This window comes from Hemitrygon akajei, chromosome 10 (assembly GCF_048418815.1).
Source record: "Hemitrygon akajei chromosome 10, sHemAka1.3, whole genome shotgun sequence".
NCBI classification, from domain to species: domain Eukaryota; kingdom Metazoa; phylum Chordata; class Chondrichthyes; order Myliobatiformes; family Dasyatidae; genus Hemitrygon; species Hemitrygon akajei.
Window position 1 is genome coordinate 130,659,966 of NC_133133.1, and position 27,255 is coordinate 130,687,220.

The 27,255-nt window shown below is 45.1% G+C and overlaps 1 protein-coding gene and 1 pseudogene across 1 annotated transcript in view; one reads left to right on the plus strand and one right to left on the minus strand.

Moving 5' to 3' along the window:
• Nucleotides 1-14,501: 14,501 nt before the first annotated feature.
• LOC140734112 (carbonyl reductase [NADPH] 1-like) lies at nucleotides 14,502-18,847 on the minus strand (annotated as a pseudogene).
• A 7,181-nt stretch (nucleotides 18,848-26,028) lies between these two features.
• LOC140734025 (retinal homeobox protein Rx1-like) overlaps nucleotides 26,029-27,255 on the plus strand; it is a 51,912-nt gene continuing 50,685 nt past the window's right edge. Inside the window, exon 1 of the mRNA XM_073057605.1 lies at nucleotides 26,029-26,203. Coding sequence (XP_072913706.1) covers nucleotides 26,029-26,203 — 175 coding nt within the window. The remainder of the gene's footprint in view (nucleotides 26,204-27,255) is intronic.

Sequence of the window (27,255 nt, forward strand, 5' to 3'; positions counted from 1 at the left end):
TGTAGGTGGGTGGGGATCATACAAAAAAAACTTATTAGTCACTAGACATAGAATTATAGAATAATAAAACATGAAAGCAGACCACTGTCAACCAACAAGTTTCCATTCACACAAACGTTGCTCAAATCCCATCATCTTCATCCCACATTCCCATCATCTTCCTACCACTGAATGAGGGGTCGGAGTCTCAGAGCGCAAGATATTTAAAGCAGAGAAATGAAGTGTAATGACTTCAGCTCTCTAAGTCTGTGGAATCTCCTGTGATTGTCAAAGTACATTTATTATCAAAGTATGCGTACACAGTATACAACCCTGAGATTCATCTTCCCACAGACAGCCTCCAAACAAAGAAACAGCATGGAATTTGTCTAAAGACAATATCAAACACCCAACATGCAAAAAAATGAACAAAATTACACAAATGGCAAAATAACAAGCAAAGAGTACAGAATATAAAACATCATACCACATTGGATCATTGAAATAGTGTCAGTACCTCCAGTTGAACTTTGTCTTTTTGTGTTTCCTCCTAGTCTGTGGTTTTGTATTGCCACGTTCTCCTGCTCTTCTCCGGCCCCTGTATCACTGAGTATTCCATCTCTCATCTGTTTCTCATTATTACCTGTATTGCTGCCACCTGTGTCTCATTGTGCTCCACCTATCACCTGCCTCGCTGTTTATTGCTCGGTGAGTTTCAGCCCTGTGTTTTCACCTGTTTGTTGCCAGATTGTGCTGGTGAAATTTCTTGAGCCTTTCCAGCATTGGTATCTGTACTCTGTCTGTTTCCCGATTCTGGTTTTTGCATTTCTCTGGATGTTTTGATTTCTGCCTGAACTTTGCTGCCGACTTTGTTTGCACCTCGAGATTTGTTACTCAATTAATATCACTGTGTGCATGGTACTGGGTCTGTGACTGGATCCCTGCTCCAGCGTCCTGACAAATAGTCTAGGAATGTTCAGTTCAATGTAGCACTGTGTCGTTGTGCAGAGCTGGTCTGCCCCTATCAAAATCTCACAAAATCTCAATTAAAAAAGGAACCGGAAGCACACATAACATGAACTACAAAGTCCAATCCACAAACTGTATCAATTAAACCTTGCCCAAGACCCAAGATTCTAAGAGCAGCAAGCAAGAGTGAGGGAAAGACTGATCAAACACAGGCAGGTTACATTGATTACCTGGTCACCTCCTGCTCTCATCCACGTTGATTTCAATCTTGCTCAATATGTTAATTGGTGAGAAATGGAGTCAAACATGGTCTCGAGGCTTCTTGGCCTCCAGACCACACATTTCACTCAAAACCTCATCAAATTCCCTTGGAGCCTGCAAAGCACCAGATTGCTCAATCAGCCCAAAACCACACATCAAAAAATAAATAACTGGTTCCAATAGTGGTAGAATCACATTTGAATGAAGTTGGAGTAAAAGACACAGCATGCTGGAGGAACGCAGCAGGCCAGGCAGCATCTATAGGAAGAAGTACAATCGACGTTTCGGGCTGACACCCTTCGTCAGGACTAACTGAAAGAAGAGGTAGTAAGAGATTTGAAAGTGGGAGGGGAAGGGGGAGATCCGAAATGGTAGGAGAAAGGTAGGACAATGGTAGGGGGAGGGATGAAGCTAAGAGCTGGAAAGTTGATTGGCAAAAGTGTGGTAACTTCTACTTTACAAAAAGACCACTCGACAACTTGATGGCCAAAAAAGCATCTTTATCTGGGATGGCAAATGATATTTACAATACAGAGGCTTCCAGGTACCTCGTGCGGCCTGGGTGGAGGAACTATATACAATGCATACTGGGAGTAAAAAGAGCGGAAGTAAAGACCCCGCCAACCCTGGATCCCGCCTCTTGCTACCAACAGCTCCCCGATTAGTATTAACTTACTTTTAATAATACTCACATTACAACAAAAAGGGACACAAAGCTGGAGAAGGGAGAGGATCATGGGACAGGAGGCCTAGGGAGAAAGAAAGGGGGAGGGGAGCACCAGAGGGAGATGGAGAGCAGGCAAGGAGTGATTGTGAGAGGGACAGAGAGAGGGAAAAAAGGGAAAAATAAACAAACAAATGAATAAATAAATAAGGGATGGGGTAAGAAGGGGAGGAGGGGCATTAACGGAAGTTAGAGAAGTCAATGTTCATGCCATCAGGTTGGAGGCTACCCAGCCGGTATATAAGGTGTTGTTCCTCCAACCTGAGTTTGGATTCATTTTGACAGTAGAGGAGGCCACGGATAGACATATCAGAATGGGAATGGGACGTGGAATTAAAATGTGTGGCCACTGGAAGATCCTGCTTTCTCTGGCAGACCGAGCGTAGGTGTTCAACGAAACGGTCTCCAGTCTGGGTCAGGTCTCACCAATATATAGAAGGCCATACTGGGAGCACCGGATACAGTATACCACACTAGCCGACTCACAGGTGAAGTGTCGCCTCACCTGGAAGGACTGTCTGTGGCCCTGAATGGTGGTGAGGGAGGAAATGTAAGGGCAGGTGAGGCACTTGTTCCGCTTACAAAGATAAGTGCTGGGAGGGAGATTGGTGGGAAGGGATGGGGGAACAAATGGACAAGGGTGTCGCATGGGGAGTGATCCCTGTGGAAAGCAGAAAGAGGGGAAGAGGAAAAGATGTGCCTGGTGATGGGATCCAGTTGGAGGTAGCGGAAGTTACGGAGAATTATATGTTGGACTCAGAGGCTGGTGGTAGGTGAGGACAAGGGGAACCCTATCCCTAGTGAGGTGGTGGGAGGATGGGGTGAGAGCAGATGTGTGTGAAATGGGAGAGATGCGTTTGAGAGCAGAGTTGATAGTGGAAGAAGGGAAGCCCCTTTCTTTAAAAAAGGAAGACATCTCCTTCGTCCTGGAATGAAAAGCCTCATCCTGAGAGCAGATGCGGTGGAGACAGAGGAATTGCAAGAAGGGGATGGCATTTTTGCAAGAGACAGGGTGGGAAGAGGAATAGTCCGGGTAGCTGTGAGAGTCTGTAGGCTTATAGAAGATATCAGTAGATAAGCTGTCTCCAGAGATAGAGACAAAGATCAAGAAAGGGGAGGGAGGTGTCAGAAATGGACCAGGTAAATTTGAGGGCAGAGTGAAAGTTGGAGGCAAAGTTAATGAAGTCAATGAGCTTAGCATGCATGCAGGAGGCAGCACCAGTGCAGTCATCGATGTAGCGAAGGAAAAGAGGGTGATGGATACCAGTATAGGCTTGGAACATGGACTGTTCTACAAAGTCAACAAAAAGCCAGGCATAGCTGGGCCCCATACGAGTGCCCATAGCTAGACCTTTAGTTTGGAGGGTGAGAGGAGCCAAAGGAGAAATTACTAAGAGTGAGGACTAATTCCACTAGATGGAGGAGAGTGGTGGTAGAGGGGAACTGGTTAGGTCTGGAATCCAAAAAGAAGCAGAGAGCTTTGAGATCTTCCTGGTGGGGGATGGAGGTTAATAGGGACTGGACATCCATGGTGAAAATAAGATGATGGGGGCCAGGGAACTTGAAATCATTGAAAAAATCCAGAGCATGAGAAGTGTTACAAACATAGGTGGGAAGGGATTGAACAAGGGGGGATAAAACAGTGTCAAGATCTGCAGAAATGAGTTTGGTGGGGCAGGAGCAAGCTGAGACAATGGGTCTACCTGGACAGGCAGGTTTGTGGATCTTGGGTAGGAGGTAGGTACGGGAAGTGCGGGGTGTGGGAACTAGGAGGTTGGTGGCAGTGAATGGGAGATCCCCAGAGCTGATAAGGTTGGTGATGGTGTGGGAGACAATGGCCTGGTGCTCTTTAATGGGGTCATGATCGAGGTATAGATAAGAGGAGCTATCAGCGAGTTGTCCCTGTGCCTCAGCAAGGTGGAGGTCAGTACGCCAGACTACAACAGCGCCCCCCTTATCAGCGGGTTTTATAGTAAGGTTGGGACTGGTGCTGAGGGAGTGGAGAGCAGAGCATTTGGAAGGAGTGAGGTTGGAATTGGAACAAGGTGTGGTGAAGTCAAGACAGTTGATGTCCGGTCAGTAGTTAGCAATTAAGAGATCCAGGGTCTCCATGAAGAGGAGGAGGCCTCCTGTCCCATGATCCTCTCCAGCTCGGTATCCCTTTTGCCAATCAACTTTCCAGCTCTTACCTTCATCCCTCCCCCTTCTGTCTTCTCCTATCATTTCCGATCTCCCCCCTCCCCCTTTCAAATCTCTTACCATCTCTTCTCTCAGTTAGTCCTGATGAAGGGTCTCGGCCCGAAACGTCAATTGTATTTCTTCCTATAGATGCTGCCTGGCCTGCTGCGTTCCACCAGCATTTTGTGTCTGTTGCTTGAATTTCCAGCATCTGCAGATGTCCTCGTGCAGGAGTAAAAGAAGTATTTTTGTGAACTGTCGGAAGGACATCGCCTTTGTTCACTGGTGCTGTCTCCTTCAGATTCTCCCAGAGTCGGGGAACCCAGGACCAGAGGGCACAGCCTCAGGGTAGAAGGACATCCCTTTAGAACAGAGTTGAAGAGGGACTTCTTTAGTCAGAGGGTGGTGAATCTGTGGAAGCCATCGCCATAGATGGAGGCCAGGTCTTTGAGTATATTTAAAATGCAGGCTAATAGGTTTGTGACTAGGAAGGGCTTCAAAGATTACAGCGAGAAGGCAGAAGAATGAGGTTGAGAGGGATAATAAATCAGCCATGATGCAATAGAGCAGACTCTATGGGCCAATGACCTAATTCTGCCCCTATGTCTTATGTTCTTATGGAATTCTCTACCACAGACACCTGTGGAGGGGAAATTGCTGAATGGATTTAATAGCGAGATAGTTAATCTGTTGGTTTGTTAATATTCTCACATGTACTGAAATGCAGTGAACAGTTTGCCTTGCAGACAGTGCATTAAGGTAAAACAGCAATACAGAATAAAGCCTACTAGCTACCAAAAAAGGCAGTGCAGGTAAACAATAAAGTGCAAGATTATAAGAAGGTAGATTGTGAGGCCAGGTATCCATTTTATCATTCAGAAGACTGATAACAGTAGGATAGAGGTTGCTCTTGAGCCTGCTAGTTCATTCTTTCAAGCTGTTGTATCTTTTGTCTGATGGGAGAGGGGAGGGAGCTGAGCGGGCGAGATTGTCAGGCCGAGTTGTTGTTGCTCCTTTTCGCGTCTTGTGGAGCAACGGGCAGCATTTTCTTTCCCGTTCCCGAGGCATTTGACCCTTTTATGAGACCGAGTTGCGAGCTCGGCGTTCAACCCAGCGCGGATGGAGCCGACCGGATTCGAACTCGTTCGCCTCGAAGTCCGGAGCCAATGCCATTACATCACCAGCCGGCATTGTGAGGCCGAAAGTCCATTTTACCGTACTGGGGAGCCATTTAGCAGATTTCTAGACATCGGAGGATGAGGAAAGTGTGGGAACACTGTGTCGTTCGCACAGCCTCAGTCCGGAGCAGCTGAGCATGTTTGCTGTAAGTCGCCAGCGGAGATGAAACATTTCATTTCCTTGTTGCGCCAGCTAAAGGGATACAATGTGCTTGCTTGTGGGGCAGACATAAAAACTCATGACACTATCAATCAGCCGCGGAGTCGTCATCGATTTACATCGGCAATACAGCTAAACTAACGCGAACAAGATCAAACAACTGAAAGCTTCGGCCTGACCGCTCATTAGATACAAGTCCTTGAACTGCTCGTAATCTAATGGCCAGCTGGCATATTCTCCCGTCCTTACAATTGCCCTGGAATAGCTGTTGAAATAACTATGCTGCTATCTCCTTGTTTTATGGCGAGTTGATTCATCTGCTAATTCTGAATGGAAGTCGGGTTTATTGAAAGGATTTGATGTGGAGGTAATCAATGTGCAAACAAAGGACGCAGTTGCAATTTAGAAAGCTTATCAGCGCCGTGAAAGAGTTTAGTTGTTCAGTTAATTAAAAATTATCAGCCTCTTAATTGAACCCCCTCTTTCATTCCAAGCCTCTGTCTGGGACCTCCCACAACCTGGATCTCTTGTGTGAAATGTACAGATGCGGTGGCAGGCGGCAGCAAGTACCTGCTCATTGTGATCAAATGCGCACTCTCTGCTGTCTTGCTGTAACCTTAACAATAAACCATCTCCTGAGATAGCCCTTCTATCACTGTAAATAATTTACAGGAGGAGATCGGCATCTGTAGGGAAAAAGATTTCACATCAGGTCTCAAAACCCGGAACATCGACGATCCCATTCTCCTTCAGATGCCGGGTCAACCTGCTGATCTCCTTTAGCAGATTGTTTATTGTTCAAGCATCCTGTAGCTGTGGTCTCCTGTGTCGTCTTCTTTAGTCTAAAGGATCACAGTACACTTCCATAAGATATAGGAGCAGAATTAGGCCATTTGGCCCATCGAATCTGCTCTGCCATTCCATCCCTCTCAGCCCCATTCTCCTTCCTACTCCCAGTAACCTTTGCAGCCCTTACTAATCGAGAACCTATCAACCGCTATTCAAATATACCCAAAGGACTTCTCCTCCACTACCATCTGCAACAATGGGTTACACAGATTCACCACCCTTTGGCTAAAGAAATTCCCCCTCATCTCTCTTCTAAACAGACATCCTTGTATTCTGAGGCTGTGCCCTCTGTCCTAGAATCCCCCTCTGCTGAAATATCCTCTCCACATCTACATTATCTAGACCCTTCAATGAAATTGCACTCAGCCTTCTAAACTCCAGCAAGTACTGGCCCAGAGCTCCTCATACATTAACTCTTTCATTCCTGGGATCATTCTCAGTAACCTTCTCCAGACCCTCCCCAATGCCAGTACATGCTGTTTTTACATAATGGGCCCAAAACTGCTCACAATACTCCAAGTATGGTCTGACCACTCCCTTAATGTACTCCATGACAATGATTTGGGGCGGGATGACTCAGCCAAGTGAATTATTATCACCTCCCTCAGTGCTCTCTGGGGGACAACCAAGCAAGATTCCGAGTTCTCCTACCTCCAGGGTTCCAGGAAAGAAATGCATTGAGGTCAGGCCCATTGAAGCAATGGACTAATATTGATGACTTAGCGCTCTTCATGGCTCCAGTTGAAGAGAACCACAGCTTCACCAATATCTTGCATAACTGCAGCATAACATCCCTGCTTCTCAATTCAGCATGCCAAAAGCCTTCTAAACCATTCTGACTACCTACCTCTGATCCTACTTTCAAAATTAGGCAGCAAGGTGGTAGATTTTAATCAAACAATTTTTTAAAATCCTGCAGAAATAAAAACAGGAAATGCCGGAAGCACTCAGCAGCTGCAATTTACCTACTGAGAAAAATAGTAGACAGCATCTCCTTGTCCCTACACTTAAATCTGGAGCATCTAGACAGTAAAGACAGCTATGTCAGATAATTGTTTATTGACTACAGCTCCACCTTCAATACTATAACTCAACACCAAACTCCAGACCTTGGGAGCCAACACCTCTCTTTGCAGCTGGATCCTTGACATCCTGTCCAACAATCAGTAAAGACTAGCACCAACACCTCTGTCATGAGTATTATATACTCTGGTACTCAGGACAGCCAGCGCCTCTTCCCCAGGGCACCACTGCTCAGTACAAGAGGACATGGCTTTAAGGTAAGGGGAGGGAAGTTCAAGGGGGATATTAGAGGAAGGTTTTTCACTCAGAGAGTGGTTGGTGCGTGGAATGCACTGCCTGAGTCAGTGGAGGAGGCAGATACACTAGTGATGTTTAAGAGACTACTAGACAGGTATATGGAGGAATTTAAGGTGGGGGGTTATATGGGAGGTTTTGAGGGTTGGCACAACATTGTGGGCCGAAGGGACTGTAATGTTCTATGTTCTGTATACTGGTCTACTCCACGTCTGTGTCCTCAGCACCCTACTCTATTCCCTAAACTCTCATGACTTAGTGGCCAGATTCAACTGTACTCCATCTACAAGTCTCAAGATGATACCACCACTGTGGGCTGTATCTTAAATAATGACAAGTTGGAGTACAGGAAGGAGAGCTTAGTAAAGTGATGTCACGACAACAACCTTTCCCTCTATATAGATACAAAAGAGCTGGCCATTGACTTCAAGAAGTAGGGAGGGTGCTGCACATGCATCAAAGATGATGAGGCTGAGAAGGTCAACTTCCACAGTGACAGGTTGCTAAAGAAATTTGGCATGTCCTCACCATAGAAGACATCCTAGCTGGATGTATAATGGCTTGTTATGGCAACTGCTCTGCATGTGACTTCGGGAAACTGCAGAGAGTTTTGCATATAGCTCAGCACGTTATGGGAACTAGCCTGCCCAAACTTCTCACTGCCTCAGTAAAGCAGTCCGCATAATCAAAGACCCTGAACGTTCTCTCTTCTCCCCTCTCCCAACAGGCAGAAGAACATATGTACCTCCAGGCTCAAGGATGGCTTCTACCCCGCTGCAATAAGACTATTAAATTGGTCACTTGTATAGGGTGGACACTTGATCTCAGAACCTACCTCATGATGATCTTATCACCAATCTACACTACACTTTCTCTGTAACTCTAACACTTTATTCTGCCTTCTCTTATTGTTGCTTCTTCTGTTACCATGAAGCACTGCGGTTTTGAAATGATCCACATGGATGGCAAGCAACACAGACTTCTTCACTGTAAACACAAGAGATTCTGCTGATGCTGGAAATCCACAGTTATGCACACAAAATGCTGGAGGAACTCAGCAGGTCAGTTAGCGTCGATGGAGACGGACAAACAGTTGATATTTATACCTTCATACATGTGATAATATAAACCAATTTACCCAATTATTGCCTTTCATGACATTACAGGTGGTGGTCCAGTGGCAGGATATAGAGATGGTGCTTATCCAAGTACCAGCTGTGGGACCAGCTGAACGATGTTTAGTGTAAGGACAGATCGAGGCAGGAGGTAGGGCTGTGACATGAATTCTAAAACTTACATTTCTTAAAACACTGCAGTATAAACTCAAGAAGCTAAGGCACAAATCATGATAGATAGGTGGGGAAAAGTAGAGCTAGCCTCTGGAATTTAATTTAAATCCTTTCTGGTCATTTGACACAAGTTCTGGTCATTTGACACAAGTTCTGTCTTAAACCCCGTAGGGCCTCATGTCGGATGATGACTGGCTATCCAGGTGAGAAGGATGAGTTTTCGGAACCAGTCATCCGTTCTGAGTTCCATTCCAAATGTCTCGACTGGCAGGGGCTCAGCTTCTGACAGAAACACTTTCCTCCAGAGCATGGGTGAACTCCTTGAGCTACTTGATGGACAAGCTTTCCTCCGGTGGAGAAGAATGTCTTCATTCTTCAGCTGAGCGACTTTTACATCTTGAAAGAAAAATTGAAAATTGAAACCAGAGCAGAAATTAGGATCGCTTTCCTGACGCAGTGAGCTGGTCTGAAGGAGACAGCTGGTATTCAGTCCACCCTGACTCAGGGCAGATAAAAGGACTGAGCAGTGAGCATGATTACCAACTCATCTGCTATCATTAACACTCCACAAGTTCACCATTACATACAATCACGAATGGATGCATCAATGTCAACATGGGGAAGAGACATTTTCTTTCAAGGAGAGGGAAATTCTGCAGCTTAATATTTAAATAATTAAATTAGTTTAAGTTAATAAATTTAAGACATGCAGTTGTTTTGTGGCTGCTGTGTGGTAATTGGTTTAACGTGATATGGTGAAAAGCATTATTTGCGTGGCATCCAGGCAGAGCATTCCCTCCATAAATGCTCCGAGGTTGTACAAAATGGAGTACAGATGACTGGGGACCTTGCACTGCTGCAGCCTTCCTCTGCCTTCTCTGCCATTGTGATGTGACATCATCTTCTGCCAGCTCCGCCAGTGAGGTCCTTACATTCACAGGTATATATCAAGGACTGTTTGTTCCGATTTATGGTTGACCTGATGTTGGAACTTTGATTTGCTTCATTATGGGTTCATATCAACTTACCTCTCTTGACACCTCATTATACTTGATGTTGATCCCAGCAGTCTTTCAAGTTCAAGTTCAAATTCAAGATGAATTGTCATTGAATCATACACAGGAATGTAGCCAAACAAACAATCTTCCTCTGGGGCCAGGATGCAATACACAGTACCAATAGTCACACACAGCACATATAGTACATTTGATTATGAGAGCAGAAAAACACAAAAACTATACAATAACAATATTATAGCCCAAGTCCCTGAGTGTCCTGGCCTGTAGGTTAATGGTGTATGGATGTTGGCCTGGAGCCATGTTTCTGCAAGAATAAGGCATAGGAGTTTCTCATTTTGCACATGTGCAGCCTCAGACAGAAGCAATCTAGCTTGTCTTCCTCTGAGCGAACACTAGAGGGCAGCACCAACCGGAGGGGCTGGCCTCCAACCCAGCAGCACAGAGCTGGATCCAGCGTCTCCTTTGCCGGTGACTGCAGCAGGCGGCCCCAAAGCATGAGGGACTTGTCCAAGCAACAACCGAGGCAACGCAGCTCCCCCACCGTCGGTCTCACCAATGAACCAGTGAATCGGACGTGCCATATCCTACATTACCAATGTCCAACGAGGGTCCGGTGATCACAAGAAAAAACATCCACTTCCACCGTTTGGTGGATCGCACTCTGCCTGGGTGGCTGAAGCAACACGGTACGCTACAAGTCCAGCTCCAGATGGACAAACAATTTGTTACTCTTGGTTGAACCAGGAGTGATCCCCAGGATGTTTGTAAAGGTTGCAGATTGTGGTGGTGACATTTCTGCTGCTAATGATGATCCAACACACCTCATGGGCGCCCAGCATTGAGTTGCTGGATCTGTTTAAAACCCACTGTATTTAGTTTGTTTGCAGTGGCACACAACTACATGAAGCAAGACTTTGTCCCTGCTGATTGCAGTGCAAGATCCATCTGTAGCAATGGTTTTACAGAAGGGCTTGACCCATGACATCAGTCAGCTGCTCTTCATGTGAAGTGCGGCGATGGCAGTGTTCAGGATCAAAGGTTACAGAGTGGCTGGACCAGTGAGGACGGGTTTGAGTTAAGTTCCCCTGCCCTGAGGCAAGTACCAAAAATCCAGCTAAATGGGTTTCATTTATTTACCATATACAATGGAATCCCTATATAAAAAAGGGACAAGGAGGAGTTTCTTTAGCCAGGGGTGAGGGATCTGTGGAGGCCAAGTCATAGGGTATTTGTTAAGTGGAGGTCAATAAGTTCTCAATTAGTAAAGGCATTAAAAGTTACAGGGAGAAGGCAAGAGAATGGGGTTGAGGGTGGATAATAAATTAGCCATGATCAAATAGTGGAGCAGATTTTGTGAGCTGAATAGCCTAATTCTGCTCCAGTGTCTTCTGGTCTTCTGGACTGAGCAGTGGTCATTTCAACTGAAGTCAAGTGGAATCATCCTTTTCACTATGTTGGGTCACTCTTCATCTTCCAGGACTAGGTCAGCACAATCATTGGTGGAGCTCTTAGAAGAGCCCACCAACAGTTCATCCCATAAAATGATGTCCACATCCCAAAAGAGACGCATTGGTCTCAGTGTGCAGCACAGTAGGGGAGACCTCCCTCTGGTCTCAGGATCAGGGTACAATATCACAGGAAGTACTGGAGGGACTCGGCAGACCAGGCAGCACATATGGAGTGAAAAGAACAATCAATATCTCCACTCAAAATGTCAACTGTTCATTCCCCTCCATTGATGCTGCCTGATCTGCTGAATTCCTCCAGCATTTTGCGTGCATTAATCCATATTTCCAGCATCTGATGTCTCTTGTGTGTCTCTGCGTACGATATCATTCACTCTGCTGTTAAACTCAGTAGTGTGAGGGGGATCAGCATGCTGATCTCTGCTGGTGGTGTTGGCCACTTTCCAGATTCTCTTGATGTCACTACTGCCTGACTTCAGACTATTTTCAAAGAATAACTGATTCCCTCAATGTTGGCTCACATTTACTGTGAAAAGTGCTGAAGGGATAATAAATCCCAGGGTGACATGAAATTATAAACCCATAAGACATAGGAGCAACATTAAGCCATTTTGACCAGCAAGTCTGCCCCACTATTCTATCATGGCTAATTTATTATCCCTCTCAAACCCATTATCCTGCCTTCTCCCCATAATCATTAATATCCTTAATAATCAAAAATCTACCAACCACCATTTTAAATATACCCAATGACTTGGCCTCCACAGCTATCTACAGATTCACCACACTCTGGCTAAAGAAACTTTCCCCCAATCTCTGCTCAAAAGACACATCCTTGAATTCTGAGTCCATGCTCTTTGGTCCTAGAATCCCCCACTAGAGGAAACATCTCCTCCATGTCCACTCTATCTAGACCTTTCAGTATTCCCTGTCATTCTTCTGAGCTCCAATGAGTGCAGACCCAGAGCCATCAAATGCTCCTCACACATTAACCTTTTCATTCCTGGGATCATCCTCTGGGCCCTCTCCAATGCCAGCACATCCTTTCTTCGATAAGGGGCCCAGAATTGCTGACAATACTCTGTATGGTTTGTTTGCCCCATGTCTTACAGCTATGACTGTAACTATGACTCAGTAACTCACCCCATAACTGGTACTAAGTTCCTCCTCACAAGCATGGAAAGCTCACCAATCATAGGCTCAAGCCTCTCTGAATTAAACATAGAAACACAGAAAATAGGTGTAGGATTAGGCCATTCAGCCCTTCAAGCCTGCACCGCCATTCAGTATGGTCATGGCTGATCATCCAACTCAGAACCCTGTACCTGCTTTCTCTCCACACCCACTGATCCCTTTAGCCACAAGGGCCATATCTAACTCCCTCTTAAATATAGCCAATGAACCGGCCTCAACTGTTTCCTGTGGCAGAGAATTCCACAGATTCACCACTCTCTGTGTGAAGAAGTTTTTCCTCATCTCGGTCCTAAAAGGCTTCCTCTTTATCCTTAAACTGTGACCCCTCGTTCTGGACTTCCCCAACATCAGAAACAATCTTCCTGCATCTAGCCTGTCCAATCCCTTTAGAATTTTATATGTTTCAATAAGATCCCCCCTCAATCTTCTAAATTCCAGTGAGTATAAGCCTAGTCGATCCAGTCTTTCTTTATATGTAAGTCCTGCCATCCCAGGAATCAATCTGGTGAACCTTCTCTGTACTCCCTCTATGGCAAGAATGTCTTTCCTCAGATTAGGGGACCAAAACTGCACACAATACTCCAGGTGTGGTCTCACCAAGGCCTTGTACAACTGCAGTAGAACCTCCCTGCTCCTGTACTCAAATCCTTTTGCTATGAATGCCAACATACCATTTGCCTTTTTCACCGCCTGCTGTACCTGCATGCCCACTTTCAATGACTGGTGTACAATGACACCCAGGTCTCGTTGCAACTCCCCTTTTCCTAATCGGCCACCATTCAGATAATAATCTGTTTTCCTGTTCTTGCCACCAAAGTGGATAAACTCACATTTATCCACATTAAATTGCATCTGCCATGAATTTGCCAACTCACCTAACCTATCCAAGTCACCCTGCATCCTCTTAGCATCCTCCTCACAGCTAACACTACCGCCCAGCTTTGTGTCATCCGCAAACTTGGAGATGCTGCGGTTAATTCCCTCATCTAAATCATTAATATATATTGTAAACAACTGTGGTCCCAGCAGTTTTGGCCTCGCCATAAGTAATTCATTTGTCCTATATTCTGCAGCCACCAATAAACACTGTCCTATTCGCATTTCACTCTCCTTTCATTGAGGGATTATTCTGGTCCCAAGTTATCAAGTTATTTAAAGCCTGGTATTTTGGCGAAGGGTCTCACCCTGATATGTTGACTGATTATTTCCCTCCATAGATGCTGCCTGACCTGCTGCGCTCCGTTAGCATTTTGTATGTTATTCTAGATTTCCAGCAAATGCAAAATTCCTATTCTCAAACACGAGGAAATCTGCAAATGCTGGAAATTCAAACAACAACACACACAAAATGCTGGTGGAACAAAGCAGGCCAGGCAGCATCTATAGGAGAAGTATTCCTATTCTCAAATTTGTTCATTAGAGTCCTAGAGTACTAAAGTACAGAAACAGGTCATTTGGCCCATTGTCATAACTCTCCATGCCTCCATATTCTACCCCAGTCCTGGCTTCTTAATCATCCCCAAATGTATCCATCCAATGTGAATTTCCAGGCCTTCAGATCCTGAAATTCCTTCCATCGCTTTCCTTTGAGGCATTCCATACAACCTACACCTGTTAGATTTTGATAACTTGCTCACCTTGTGTTTCATTAACTCTGCCTGAATCCTTCTCTCCCTCCCATTTCTCCCCTTTTCCATTCTCTATTCTGGTGCCCCTTTACACCTTCCTCTTCTCCTCAGCAGCCCATCACCTCCCTCTGCCCCTCCTCCTTCCCTTTCTTCCACGGTCCTCTCTCCTCACCTATCAGATTCCTTCTGCTTCGGCTCCTTACCTTTCTAACTTCACCCCCCTCACCCACCCACCCACCTACCTACCCACCTACCTTCAGTCTCACATATTCTCAGCTATCACCTGCCAGTTTTTTTTTTTGTTTTTTTATAGAATTTATTTAATTATAATTATTTCCACTGAGTAAACAAAGCCATAAATTTGCAAGAATCAACATACAGATTTGTGGATCAAAAATAATCTTCTGGACTTTGTGCTCCCCAAATTTTGTACCTGCCCCATGACCCAGATTTCAAAATTACCACTCCTGCACAGTTTTATTGGTAACGTACTCTCTGTGTGGGCCTTCTGCACCTTCTGGTAGAAGGGCTAAATAAACGGGGGTCACGGCTCCCTCTTCGGCAGTGCCGGGTGCATTAGGACCAGCCATATCAGTTTTCACCCAACCAGGGCAGCAGGCGTTGCTGCTCTCTCCTGGCAAGGATCTTGGAGAGGACAGTAAGCCCCAACTTTGTAACCCCGTAGGCACTGGAGGGCCACCCCTGCTGGGTGTGCACCCCGTTTTTAGCATCTTCAACAAACTTCTTCATCAGCTCCACCAATTCTTCCTCCGTGATGGTCGTGCTGCGGAATTTCACCTGCAGTTCCGGGCTGCACTGCGACAGTGCTCCAGAACCAGCTATGCTGGATACATTCACCACCCGCCTGTGAGGTTTGATGATTGGGAGAAGTTCATTGCACATATCCCTGGTGGCGAAGAAATTGGTGGCCATTGTCACTTCAGCTTGGGTGCTGAACGGGGTTGTATCTGCCACTTTGAAAGCGATGCCAGCGTTGTTGATGAGGACATCGATGCCTCCGTATTTCTCGAGCATAGACGCTCTCAAATCTCAGATGCTCTGCAGGCTGTTGATATCCAGCTGATGGAAGAGCGGCTTCAGCTGCCCCTGCTGCAGTTTCTCCACCGCCTGATGCCCACGGCCCGGACTGTCAGGTACATGTCCCCGTTAAACTGCCGGCACAGAGCCCGCACCACCTCCAGCCCAATGCCCTTGTTGGATCCGCTCACTACCGCCACTTGCTTCCTACCTGCCAGTTTGTACTCCTTCCCTACTGCCCTCCCCCACCACCACCTTCTCACTCTGGCTTGTGCTAATTTATTTTCCAGTCCTGATTGAAGGTCCTTAGTCCCAAACTTTAACTGCTTATTTCCCTCCATAGATGCTGCCTGGTCTGCTGAGTTCCTCCGGAACTTTGTGTGGGTTAATCTGGATTTCCACCATTGATTGTGTTGGAAAGCTTCTGTTGTGTTAAAGGAGCTATACAATTACAAGTAGTTGTTGTCCATTCCTGTGATCTCAGAGTGCCACAGGACATCTCCTGAAGTTGCTGAGGAAACCTCAGCTTATTCCACTGCCACCAAATTTCAAAGCGAGAGATAAGGAAGGAGAATCAGATCAGAATGAGATTGGTTTTTATCAAATTCCCACAGGAATAATAATTAGAACAATTGCAACCAGCAGTTTCAAGTCATTAAATCAGTTTAGATAATCAAGACTTAGGATAATTGCTATTACTGTTTTAAGAGTTCAGCTAATTGCAGCTGTTAATTTACTGTTTATCATGATTGTGGCCTCTTGAGACAATTGATTACTAATGCTGCTGGACAGAGGGAAGAAAAATTAATCATTAAGGAAATATTAATTAGTCGCACACACCTCACTCTTCACAAATGAGCTGCCAGGCTGCATAGCATAAGTGACTATGTCCTCAGACTAGACCATAGGCTGGGCTCAGTGACAAGTCACTGAAGTGGGTGGGACCATTTGTATCTGCATCGCTCATTAGGACGCTGGAGGGATGCCAGTAAGTTAAATCAAGAAATTGTACTGTTAAACCCTAGATAAAGTAGGACAGGGCATTTTGATTTAATTCATTTCTTCTTCTGGACAGAAGGCCAATTAAAGGCCATACATCATGAGCAATGCATAGGTCACAGGGTCTTATTCTGAAAGAGGTACACACCTAATAGAGTCACAGAGTAATACAGGATTTGAATTGGCCTTATGGCCCACCTCTACATACCAACCAAGACTAAGTCAGTCCAATTTCTGTGCAGCTTACAAGAATGCATGGCCCCTAACTGAAGTATATTTAAAAGAGCAGTTGAAATAGCTGTATCAATAGAAACAGCAGACAGAAAGGCAATTGAGTTGCAGTCAGGAATGAAAGTGAACACAAACAAAATTGCAATCTCTAAACTGAAACTAATCTGGCAAAACAAATGGTGTTAACATTGTGACAGGGTCTCACATACTGTACACCAGACCAATGCAGGTTTAAAGCAGAAACTTGCAGAAGATTCAACAATGGAGGACAATACAAAAAGAGCAAGTTGGACAGACAAAAATAAATAAATGGATGCACAGAATAGAGAAAAAGATAAAAAGTCAAGCTGCAATTTCAAAATGAGTATTAATCTACATACTATTGATGAAAAATCTGATAATGGTGAGAGTGACGCAGGATTGAGTAGCCTTGAGATTTACTATGTGAAAATTTTAGACAAGTATTATGGCTTACACCTGAAGTGAACAGCAAAATAAATAAAATGAAATTGGTCAGTGGCTCAGCTGCTTCAGTTATTCAACAAAATAATTTGAACAGCATTTCAAAGATATTGACCTGAAGCCCGCAGATATTCAACTGTCAGGAGCGGGGGGCCGGATGGACCCAAACACAGGATGCAGACACTGAGGGGACAGGATGGGGATGCCATGGCATGCAAGGGTTAATGCAGGCGGGGCTGGATCCCAGAGTTCAGACAAGGCAGGCAGGCAGATTCCTCGTGGTGGGCCGCCTCCCAGGCGGGAACACAAAAGCCTGGGCCAGTCGCGGACACCTGGGCAGGTGCGAGGCATAACCCTTGGGAAACGAGGGGAGGAAAGGATAGGAGTCATTAGGGCGGGCCGCATGGATCCCGCGCAGGGCCGCCTCCTAGGTGGAAAACACGGAGGCCTGGGCCAGTCGCGGACACCTGGGCAGGTGCAGGGCACAACCCTTAGGGAGCAATAGGTGGAAGGGGCAGAACCCCCACCGGGCAGCAGCAGTCCGGCCGGACCAGCCCGACGGAGGCAACGAGTAGGAAGCTGGGACCAGGGTAAGCAGCAAAACTACAGTAATTCACCAGGTAAATTGGGAAAGGCAACCAACAGCGTGGCAGCGGAAGCAAGGAGAATAAGGCTGAACAGTGGGACCAGCGCACAGGAGAGAAGCAGGTGAACAAGACCAACCGGATAGAGCATATACAGAACAAAACGACCACCCGCCCAGTCTCTGTCCCATGGCCCCTTATAAATACCTGCAGCCGAATTGGCCACAGGTGTGCCTCCTTGATCCAGGCTGATCTTAACAGGCTCAAAGGGGCCGGGAGGGACAGCTGCAAGACCCGGAGAGCACTCGGACCGGATCGAGACCCGGAACACAGATTCCGGACCGGACCGGACCCTGACAGCAACTAAGAACTTGTACTGAAGGAAATATAACTACTGTAGAAATGAGATGTGTAACTGTGAAATGCATTGGGTCAGCATCGTGGGGGTGCGAGACATTAGAACTTGATTGGTGATCGATCCACGATTTGCATGCCACATCCCTGCAACGGAGTTAATTGAATATGTATTAAGAAAGGTATCGGATGATGCTACAGCAGTGTTCAAGAATGGCATTGGAAAACTTAAACATATCAAGGGTAAAATAATGTTAACTAAAAAACCACACCCAAGTTTAACAAAACCTGTCCGGTTTCTTATACCATTTGTGGTAAATTAGCTAGTGAGCTAGCCTGCACAGAGGTTGAAGGAGTTCCTTCCAAGTTTGAATAGAGCCCATGGGCAATGCCAGTGGTCCCAGTAGCCAAGAAGAATGGGTCTGTCAGGATCTGTGGTGACTTCAAGGTCACCATCAACCCAGTACTGAAAGTAGAACAATTCCCTCTGCCCAGGATAAAGGATATCTTTTCAAACTTCAGCAAAATGGATTTACCTGAAGCCTACCTACAGACGGAGATGGAAGAAGAGTCCAAATTGTTTCTCACCATAAACACTCACTAAGGGCTTTATCACTATAATTGGCTTGTTTTGGAGTACTGTCTGCACCCGAACTCAGGCAGAAAGCTATGGACCAGATGCTGCAAGGCTGCTCAGGCATTTTTGTTACCAGTATGGAACATCTCCAAAATCTTAAAATAGTCTTAACAAGATTAGGCGATTATGGGCTCAGGGCATAACGCAACAAGTGTGAATTCTTTAAACCAACATCATTTACAGTGCTCACACCATTGACGCACAAGCATGCTGAGAAAATTCAAGCAGGGTTGGATGCCCCAAGGCCAAAGGATGTGTCACAGTTGCAGTCCTTTTTAGGATATTTTGCTTGCTGTAACAGGTTCCTTCTAATCCTGGCTACCGTGCTCATTACTATAGTTGGGAAGAAATGCAATGGACAAAGCAGTGTGAAGCAGCTTTCAAAAAGACAAAGGAAATAGTGACGTCAGACACTGCACTCACACATTATGATCCACATTGTCCAGAGAAACTATCCTATGACTTATGGTATATGTTATGAATAATAGGAGTGAACACCCCATTGCCTTTGTATCACATTCTCTTAATACTTCAGAGAAAGATTGACAGAGGGTCATTGAGTATGGTTTGGGGTGTAAAACATTTCAGCCAGTATTTGCATGGGATAGAGCTTAACCTCAAGACTGATCACCAACCATTAGTATCCATTTTTGATCCACTAATAGCAGCACAAGAGCAGAGATGGGCTCTGTTTCTTGGAAGACAGAGCTACAAGGTCAAATTCAAGAGGACAACTAATCATGGAAATGCTGATGGATTGTCCTGTTTGCCCTAGGAAAAGGAAATACTTGGAAAATCTACAAAAGAGGACACTTCCCTTAACACATTCTTCCTAATGCAAATTGAAAGTTTTTCTGCTACAGCAGAGATGATCCAAAGGGAAACCAGAAAAGATCCCACATTGTCTCAGGGCTACATGGCCACCTAAAATGGTTGGAATATGTGCCAGCTCCCCCATTTTTACCAGTATTGGGATGAACTTATCCTGGACAGACATTGTCTTATGTGGGGACAGAGATTTGCTGTACCATCCAAATGTAGTAAGAACTAATGCAGGTCATCTAGGCATGGTCAAAATGAAAATGTTCAATGTTTGGTGGTCCAAAATAGATCAGCAGATCAAGCAGCTTGTCATGGACTGTTCAGGATGCCAACACATCCAGAAGAAAGGTGTCTAGAGCTGTCAAAACTACTTCCTGCAGTACTGGAGACAACTCCTACAACCACCATCGATGAGGCTCCAGAAGCTGAGGTTTTTTCACAGCCTCAGTTCTCACCTGCCAAGCAGAGTGACTCCCCTTGTCAGGAAAGATGTTATCCCACAAGCGTACGAGATCCTCCACAGCGATTAAATCTTTATGCTTGAATGGGACAATTTAAACTTTACTATGCTGTGAATAAAGTAGTTGTATAGTTCCATATACTGTAATATGTACATATGCATAGTATACTATACATTTACACTATATGCGGTATGCAATAAATTACATATTTGAGATGAATTAAATTCTGCATTGAGTTGGAATTTATAGCTAAGCAGGGAGGAGTGTTGTGTATTTAATATTTCAATAATATTTGAGTAGTATTGTAAATATATTGTTTGATTAAGGATTCTTTGTTGTTTACATAATGCATTGCGGGTTATATGTAAAAGTATGTGAATGGCATACATCATCATGCCACCACATCATCACTTAAAGTAAAGAAGTGAAGTGTGCAGCTTCTCCCAGTCTCCCTGTGTTTTTCTTTCGACTAGTTTTCTGTTTTGGAATTACAAAACGTAACAGCTAGGACTATGGGCTTTTTTTATTTAGGACTATGGTATTTGCAATTAGACCATCTGTTATCTTGGGGATGTTTATGTACATTGCCCTCCATGGTGAAGACTGATGCAAGAAGTGATTTAACATAACTTCTATTTCTTTGTTTCATGTTATTATTCACCAACTGCATCCGCTAAAGGAGCCAGACCTGTCTTAGTGGCCTTCTTTCCATTTAGATTTAGTGGCCACTTTATTGTGAACACCTATACACCTCGCTAATGCAAATATCTAATCCGCCAATCATGTGGCAGCAGCTCAATGATTTAAAAACCTTACAGACATGGTCAAGAGGTTCATTTGTTGTTCAGAATGGGGAAGAAATGTGCTCGAAGCGACTTTGACCGTGGACTGATTGCTGGTACCAAATGGGGTGGTTTGACTATCTCAGAAACTGCTGATCTCCTGGGATTTTCATGTACAACAGTCTCTAGAGTTTGCAGAGAAAGGTGTGAAAAAGAAAAATATCCAGTGGGTGGCAGTTCTATGGGTAAAAACACCTTGTTAATAAGAGAGGTCAAAGAGAATGGCCAGACTGTTTCAAACCGATAGGAAAGCGACAGTAACTCAAATAACTATACATTATAACAGTGGTGTGCAGATCTAATAAACTGTTAACTAAGTATATGTGTCCATGGAAACTCTCAGTTTGTTTTGAAATCACACAGGTGTTTTCTCACAAAATCAGTTTCCTCCCTTCTTAAGGTGTTTTTTTAGTTTTTAGTCACTGCAGTATCCTAAAAATAAAGCATTTAAATGATTGGAAATAGCTCTACTGAACCTGAGGGTTGAAAATTTATGGATGATGAAATAATTGGTCTAAATTCCTTCCAGAGTTGCACTTTTGTCTTCTTCTCCAATAGAGAATTCCACTGTGAGCTGATGTGGTGTAGCTCCACTGAGCCCACCATCTTCTTCCCCTACCCTGCCCCCCAACCTTCTCAAATAATTCATTGATAATTCACTTCTGTTTGAGATGAGGAGAACTTCCTTCACCCACTGGGAAGTGGAAGAGTTTTTCACCTGGAACTCTGTGAAGGCTCAGTCACAGAAGTCTGAGTTAACTCCGTCTAAGTTAACAAGCCTAGTGACATTATGTCAAGACAATAATTCTCCCTCAATGACAGCAAAACAAAAGAGCTTGCCATTGACCACAGGAAGCAGGAAGGAGTACATACACCCATCTGTATCAATGGAGATGGTTAAGAGCTTCAAGTTCTGATGAATAAACTCTTTTCTGGCTTCAAGCTGGGTACAGGTATTATAACCGATGTTTCGATGACAAACTCTGCCATCTTCTTCAGGGATGATGCCTGGGTAAGTCTGGTCCAGTGGTCTTTATGCCCCCTCTGGTATAAATGTCACCCATCCCTGAAGAAGGTGGCAGAGTTTGTCATTGAAATGTAGGTTATAATCGATACCTGTATCCGCCTTGAAGCCCGAGAAGAGTTTATTCATCACATACACCAGGAAAGCCCTAGATCCTTTTTCAAGTTCTGATGTTTAAGTATCACCAATAACTTGTTCTGGTATGGCCAGGGAGGGCACCACAGCCTCTGCTTCCTCAGATGACTAAGAAAATTTGTTATGTTCACAATGACCTTCACCAACTTTTACCAATGCGCCATAGAAAAAATTCTACTTGCATGCATTGCAGCCTAGAATAGCAACTGTTCTGCCCAAGATTATAAGAAACTGCAGAGAATTATAAGCTCAGCCCAGTTCATCACTAAATTTAGACTCCCCTCTATAGAGTCTGTCTGTACTTCCCATCACCTTGGGAAAGCTGACAACATAATCAACAACCAGAGATGAAAGGGCCGGAATCGGGATTTGCACACTAAGCACTGGAGGGGCTCAACAGGTTAGGCAGAATCTATGGACGAAACTGGACAGTGGACATTTCAAAGGAGTTCCCATCCTAGTCTTTCTCTCTCGTGCCCCTTCCATCAGGCAGAAAATACAGCAGCTGGAGAACTCATACCGCCAGGCTCGAGGATAGCTTCTATGCTATCATTATCCTAAGATTCTTGAATGGAACTCTTCTGCAATAAAGACGAACTCTTCAACTCTTGATTTCTTAGTCTACTTCCTCGTGGTAAACTGGGCTAGTCCTTATTTGTCTAGCAGGACTGCCCGTTCTCTGTAACTGCAACTCTATATTCTGCATTTTGCTATTGTTTTTCCTTATGTACTCCCTCAATGTACGTGAATAATCTGCCTTGGTGGTTCCCCGTGAAAGGTTTCCACCGTACCTCAGTACATGTGACCAATTACCAATTAATGTAAAAGATATATCAAAAGATTTTTAGATATTAAGGAAACTAATGGCTTGGGCAAGAAATTGGTTCTGAAATAGAAGATTCCATGGATTTGATGAATGGCAGGGCAAGTTCAAAATGTCAGAGGTTTACTCCTGTTCCTAGTTCTTAAGTATTTATTTATTAATTAACTGAGATACAGCACGGAATGACCCTTACAGCCCTTCGAGCCGCGCTGCCCAGCAACCCTCAATTTTAACCCTGAACTACTTATGGGACAATTTACAGTGACAAGTTAACCTACTAACCAGTATGTCTGTGGACGGTGGGAGGAAACCGGAGCACTCAGAAAAAACCCAGGGAGAAGGTACAAGCTTCTTACTGGGGGTTCCAGGATGGAACTCCAAACTCCGATGCCCCTGAGTGTGATAGCGTCACACTAACCACTACGCTACCACGCTGTTTGCTCAGTTTATACCAGCACTAGGTTAAGGCAGGCACAAATGCCAGGTCTTCCTATGCCCTTCGACATTAGCAATTCAGTAGGGCTGCAGTTCCCAATGGCCCAAGTTCGAACCTGCCTGGGTGAATCCTGAGCCTTGTCCCTTGTCCGTCCCTCATCCCAAAGACATACAGGTTGGTGGGTTAACTTGCCCACTGCAAAAATTGCTCCTAGTGCAGGGATCTAGAATCGGGGGAAGATGTGGGATTACGGGAAGAATAGTTTTGGTATATATGTGTGGTTGATGGTCAGCTCAGGTTATGTGGGCCAAATGGCCTGCTGCTATGCCATACGATGTCAATCTGCAATGGACATGAGGGATAGTTCCAATATGATCAGCCTGCGGCAGAACCATCATATACGTCAATAAGAGACCTCATCCGTGTTCTGAATCTGTGAGTTATTGCCAACTAAAGGAGCGTTAAAGTAACAAAAGATGATAAGAGGCATAGATTGAATGGATAGCCAGAGATCTTTTCCCAGGGTGGAAATGGTTAATATGAGGGGGCATCATTTTAAAGAGACTGGGGGAAGTATAAAGGGGATGGCAGAGTTAAGATCTTCACACAGAGAGTGATGGGTGTATGGGAGGCCCTGGCAGAGGTGGTGATAGAGGTAGGTACACTAAGAGGCTCTTCAATAGGCATATAAATCATAGTAAAATGGAGGGCTGTGTAGGAGGGAAAGGTTAGATTGATCTCACAGTAGTTTAGTAGTTTGGCACTTCATGGACGAAGGGCAGTAGCTGTAGCATTCTATGTTATAAAAGTGCATCAAAAATAAAAGATATTAAGAAGTAAAGAATTGGGAAATCGGAAGTAAAAAATGCTCAGCAGGTCAGGATGCTGTGGCGAGTGAAAGTGATTTAGCATGCTGTTTCAGGAGTACTATATTATTAGAGATAACAGGCCCTTCCGGCCCAATGAGCTCAAGCCACCCAGTTACACCCATGGGACCAATTAACCTACTAAACTGCACACCTTTGTGATGTGTGGGGGAACTAGAACAGCCAGAGGAAACTGGCGTGGTCTCAGGGAGAACGTCCAAATGCTTTGCAGACTGCGGTGGGGATCGAATCCAGTTGCTGGTGCTGTAATGGTGTTGTGCTAACTGCTACAGTACTGTTCTGCTCCTAGTTGTGTTACCTCTAAGCCTGTCCCATCATTCACACGGCAGGAGTAAATTCCTCTACATTGTTCTGTTACAGTCTGCCAGGGTAAGTACAGCATGGATTAATTACAGATTGAAGCTCTTCATGCATTTTCCTAACACACTTCTTAGGCAGAGCAGAGATATCACACTCAGAGTAAAGCTGCCAATCCACTTACCCCCCCACACACACATTCTGGGGGCAGAGACAGCACAGGTTGGACATAGAGCGAAGGTCTCTTTGTTATTTCCTGCAAGGCAAGGATAGCAGAGTAAAGCTCCCTTTGCACTGTCCTGCCACTCTCTCTCAGGGAGGGATCATGCAGATTGGATCCACAGAAAAAGTGTGCTTAGCCTGATCGGACACTCGCAGGACAGGGCAGCCCACGTGAGGCACGAGGTAAATCTCCTTGCGCACTGTCCTACCCCATACTCCTCTTCAGACGCCCCAGCCCAGTTCCATGTGAACAGCAGTCAAGGAATTCCCCATTCAGATCTCCAATGACTGCACTGGAGAATCATGGAGAGACATGAATATTCCTTGGAACATGTTAGGGATATGGATCATGTGCAGGCAGAATGGATTAATTTAATTTGACATCATGCTCAGCACGGTCATAGAACAACACAGAACGCAGAACATTATAGTTCAGTACAGACCCTTCAGCCCATGATGTTGTGCCAACCTTTTAACCTACTGTAAGATTATTCTAACCCTTCCCTCCTACATAGCCCTCCATTTTGCAATCATTCACAGAACCATAGAACCGTAGAACACTACAGTACAGTACAGGCCCTTCAGCCCTCCATGTCGTGCTGACCCATATATATAATCCCTAAAAAAAAGTACTAAACCCACACTACCCCATAACCCTCCATTTTTCTTTCATCCATGTGCCTGTCCAAGAGGCTCTTAAATACCCCTAATGTTTTAGCCTCCACCACCATCCCTGGCAAGTCATTCCAGGCACTCACAACCCTCTGTGTAAAAAACTTACCCCTGATGTCTCCCCTAAACTTCCCTCCTTTAATTTTGTACATATGCCCTCTGCTGTTTGCTATTGGTGCCCTGGGAAACAGGTACTGACTATCCACCCTATCTATTTGCACCCTATCATGTGCCAATCTATGTTCGTTAATTGCCCCAAATGAATCTGCCTCTAACAACACCCCGCCATGGTTTCCAACGTAGCCACCACAACAATCTTCTTCAAAGCAATCGGTCTCTAGGTAACAGGGGCCCAAGACTGCTGCTTCTTGCAGTCTGGGATGACATGGGACCTGAAACAAGTTCAGACTGTGAACTTATAATGAGCAGTGAGGAAAGGGGTGGGTTGCAACAGGGGCTAGCGGAAGTGAGGTTTGACTTGTCCCTGGGCTTTAGATGGGAGTGTGGATTCAGCTAGTTAAATCATATTCTGAGCACCACAGACTTACTGGGTTTATGGCCTACAATGTTATCAGGCAGTTTTATTGAACATTAGTTACAGTGTAATCCAACCCAGGCCTCATTAACAATCATAAGGCTTAATAGTCCACTAAACTGTGCATTCATTGGACGAAGAGCCGAAGTGATTATGTAGGAACAGTAAATATAATTTAAATAAAACAGGTGAGACAATGGTGCAACAGCTGTTTAGGAGGGGTGGGAGCAGTGGAGGGAGGTAAAGGAAAGCTTTGGAAAAGCTGGCTTTAAGAGGAAAGAATCAGAGACAGCAGTCTGAGGGAAGGACCAGGCAGAGCGGAGAAGCTTCCCACCGTTTGCTCGGAGAAGGGCAGGATGAGTGGGAGCGGAGATGAGAAGAGGCCAAGCCTGGCTCACTCGGTGGAGGAGATCTTGAGCCGGCCTTGTCAGAGAGGCCGGGGGCCTCTGCTGCCAGGGTGCAGCCGAGTCAGCGGACAGCAGGGTGGAATCGGCAGGCAGCCGGAGGTTCCACCTGGTCACAGTGTGCTCGGTAAGGAAGGAGACAGGGCAGGCTGGTGTGGGGACGGGTAACAGAGGTGGAGCGGGATACTTTTTTATGGCAATGGAGAGCACATCTGATACATGGCTGGAATGACACTGGTGCAGTGAGTAGAGCCCACAGCCCACAGCTCCACAGACTCGGGTCTAATTCGACCCCTGGTGCTTTTGCCCACTGAAAATCCCATGGGTTTCCCCTGTTTTCCAGATCCCCCCTCACCAAGACCTCGAAGGCATGCAGGACAATGGGTTAATTGGCTACTGTGCTGTGAGCAGATGAGACGGATTCTGGGGGAAGCTGATGGAAACACTGGGATAATAAAATGAGATTGGTGTCAGATTTGATAAAATGGATGGTTAATGGGCAGCAGAGACTCAGTGGGCCGAAGGGCCTGTTTCCATATTGTATGACTCTGTGACAACTCCTTTCCCACCTATATATGCCCACACCCCACTTCCTTCTAATGGCTGCACTAGAGTGATTATAAAGCAGGAGTAATATTCCAATATTCCTCAGCAGAGTGAAATAGATAATTCAGTTCCTTTGAGACTTTGGTGACCTCAGACTGGCAGACTTCCTAAACGACTGGAAATGATTTGGATTAATAACCCAACACATCTCAATTCACTTTCTTTTAGATGTTACACAGTAGAATAAAGAATCTCTCAGTGAACTCAGGGAATTTATAAGGAGTTCAGGCAATGTGGATCTGATGAGTTTAAAAGGAGTGTATGAGGTGGGACCCAGTTTAAAGAAAACATGGGAAATGGGGCTCCTGTGAGTTCATAGGGAGTACAGCAAGTGGGGTCCGGTGAAATTAGAGACATTTAGAAGACTCCAGGATAAGCACGTAAATGTACAGAGAAAGGGGGGGGGGGTGTGTACAGACATTGTGAAGGCTGAAGGGATTAGTTCAGTTTGGTGTTTCAAGTCAAGTGAAGTTTATTGTCTTTTAACTATATACATGTATATAACCATATAATGTATATCGAAACGAGACAACATTTCTTTGAACCAGGTTGTAAAGCACAGCAGTACACATA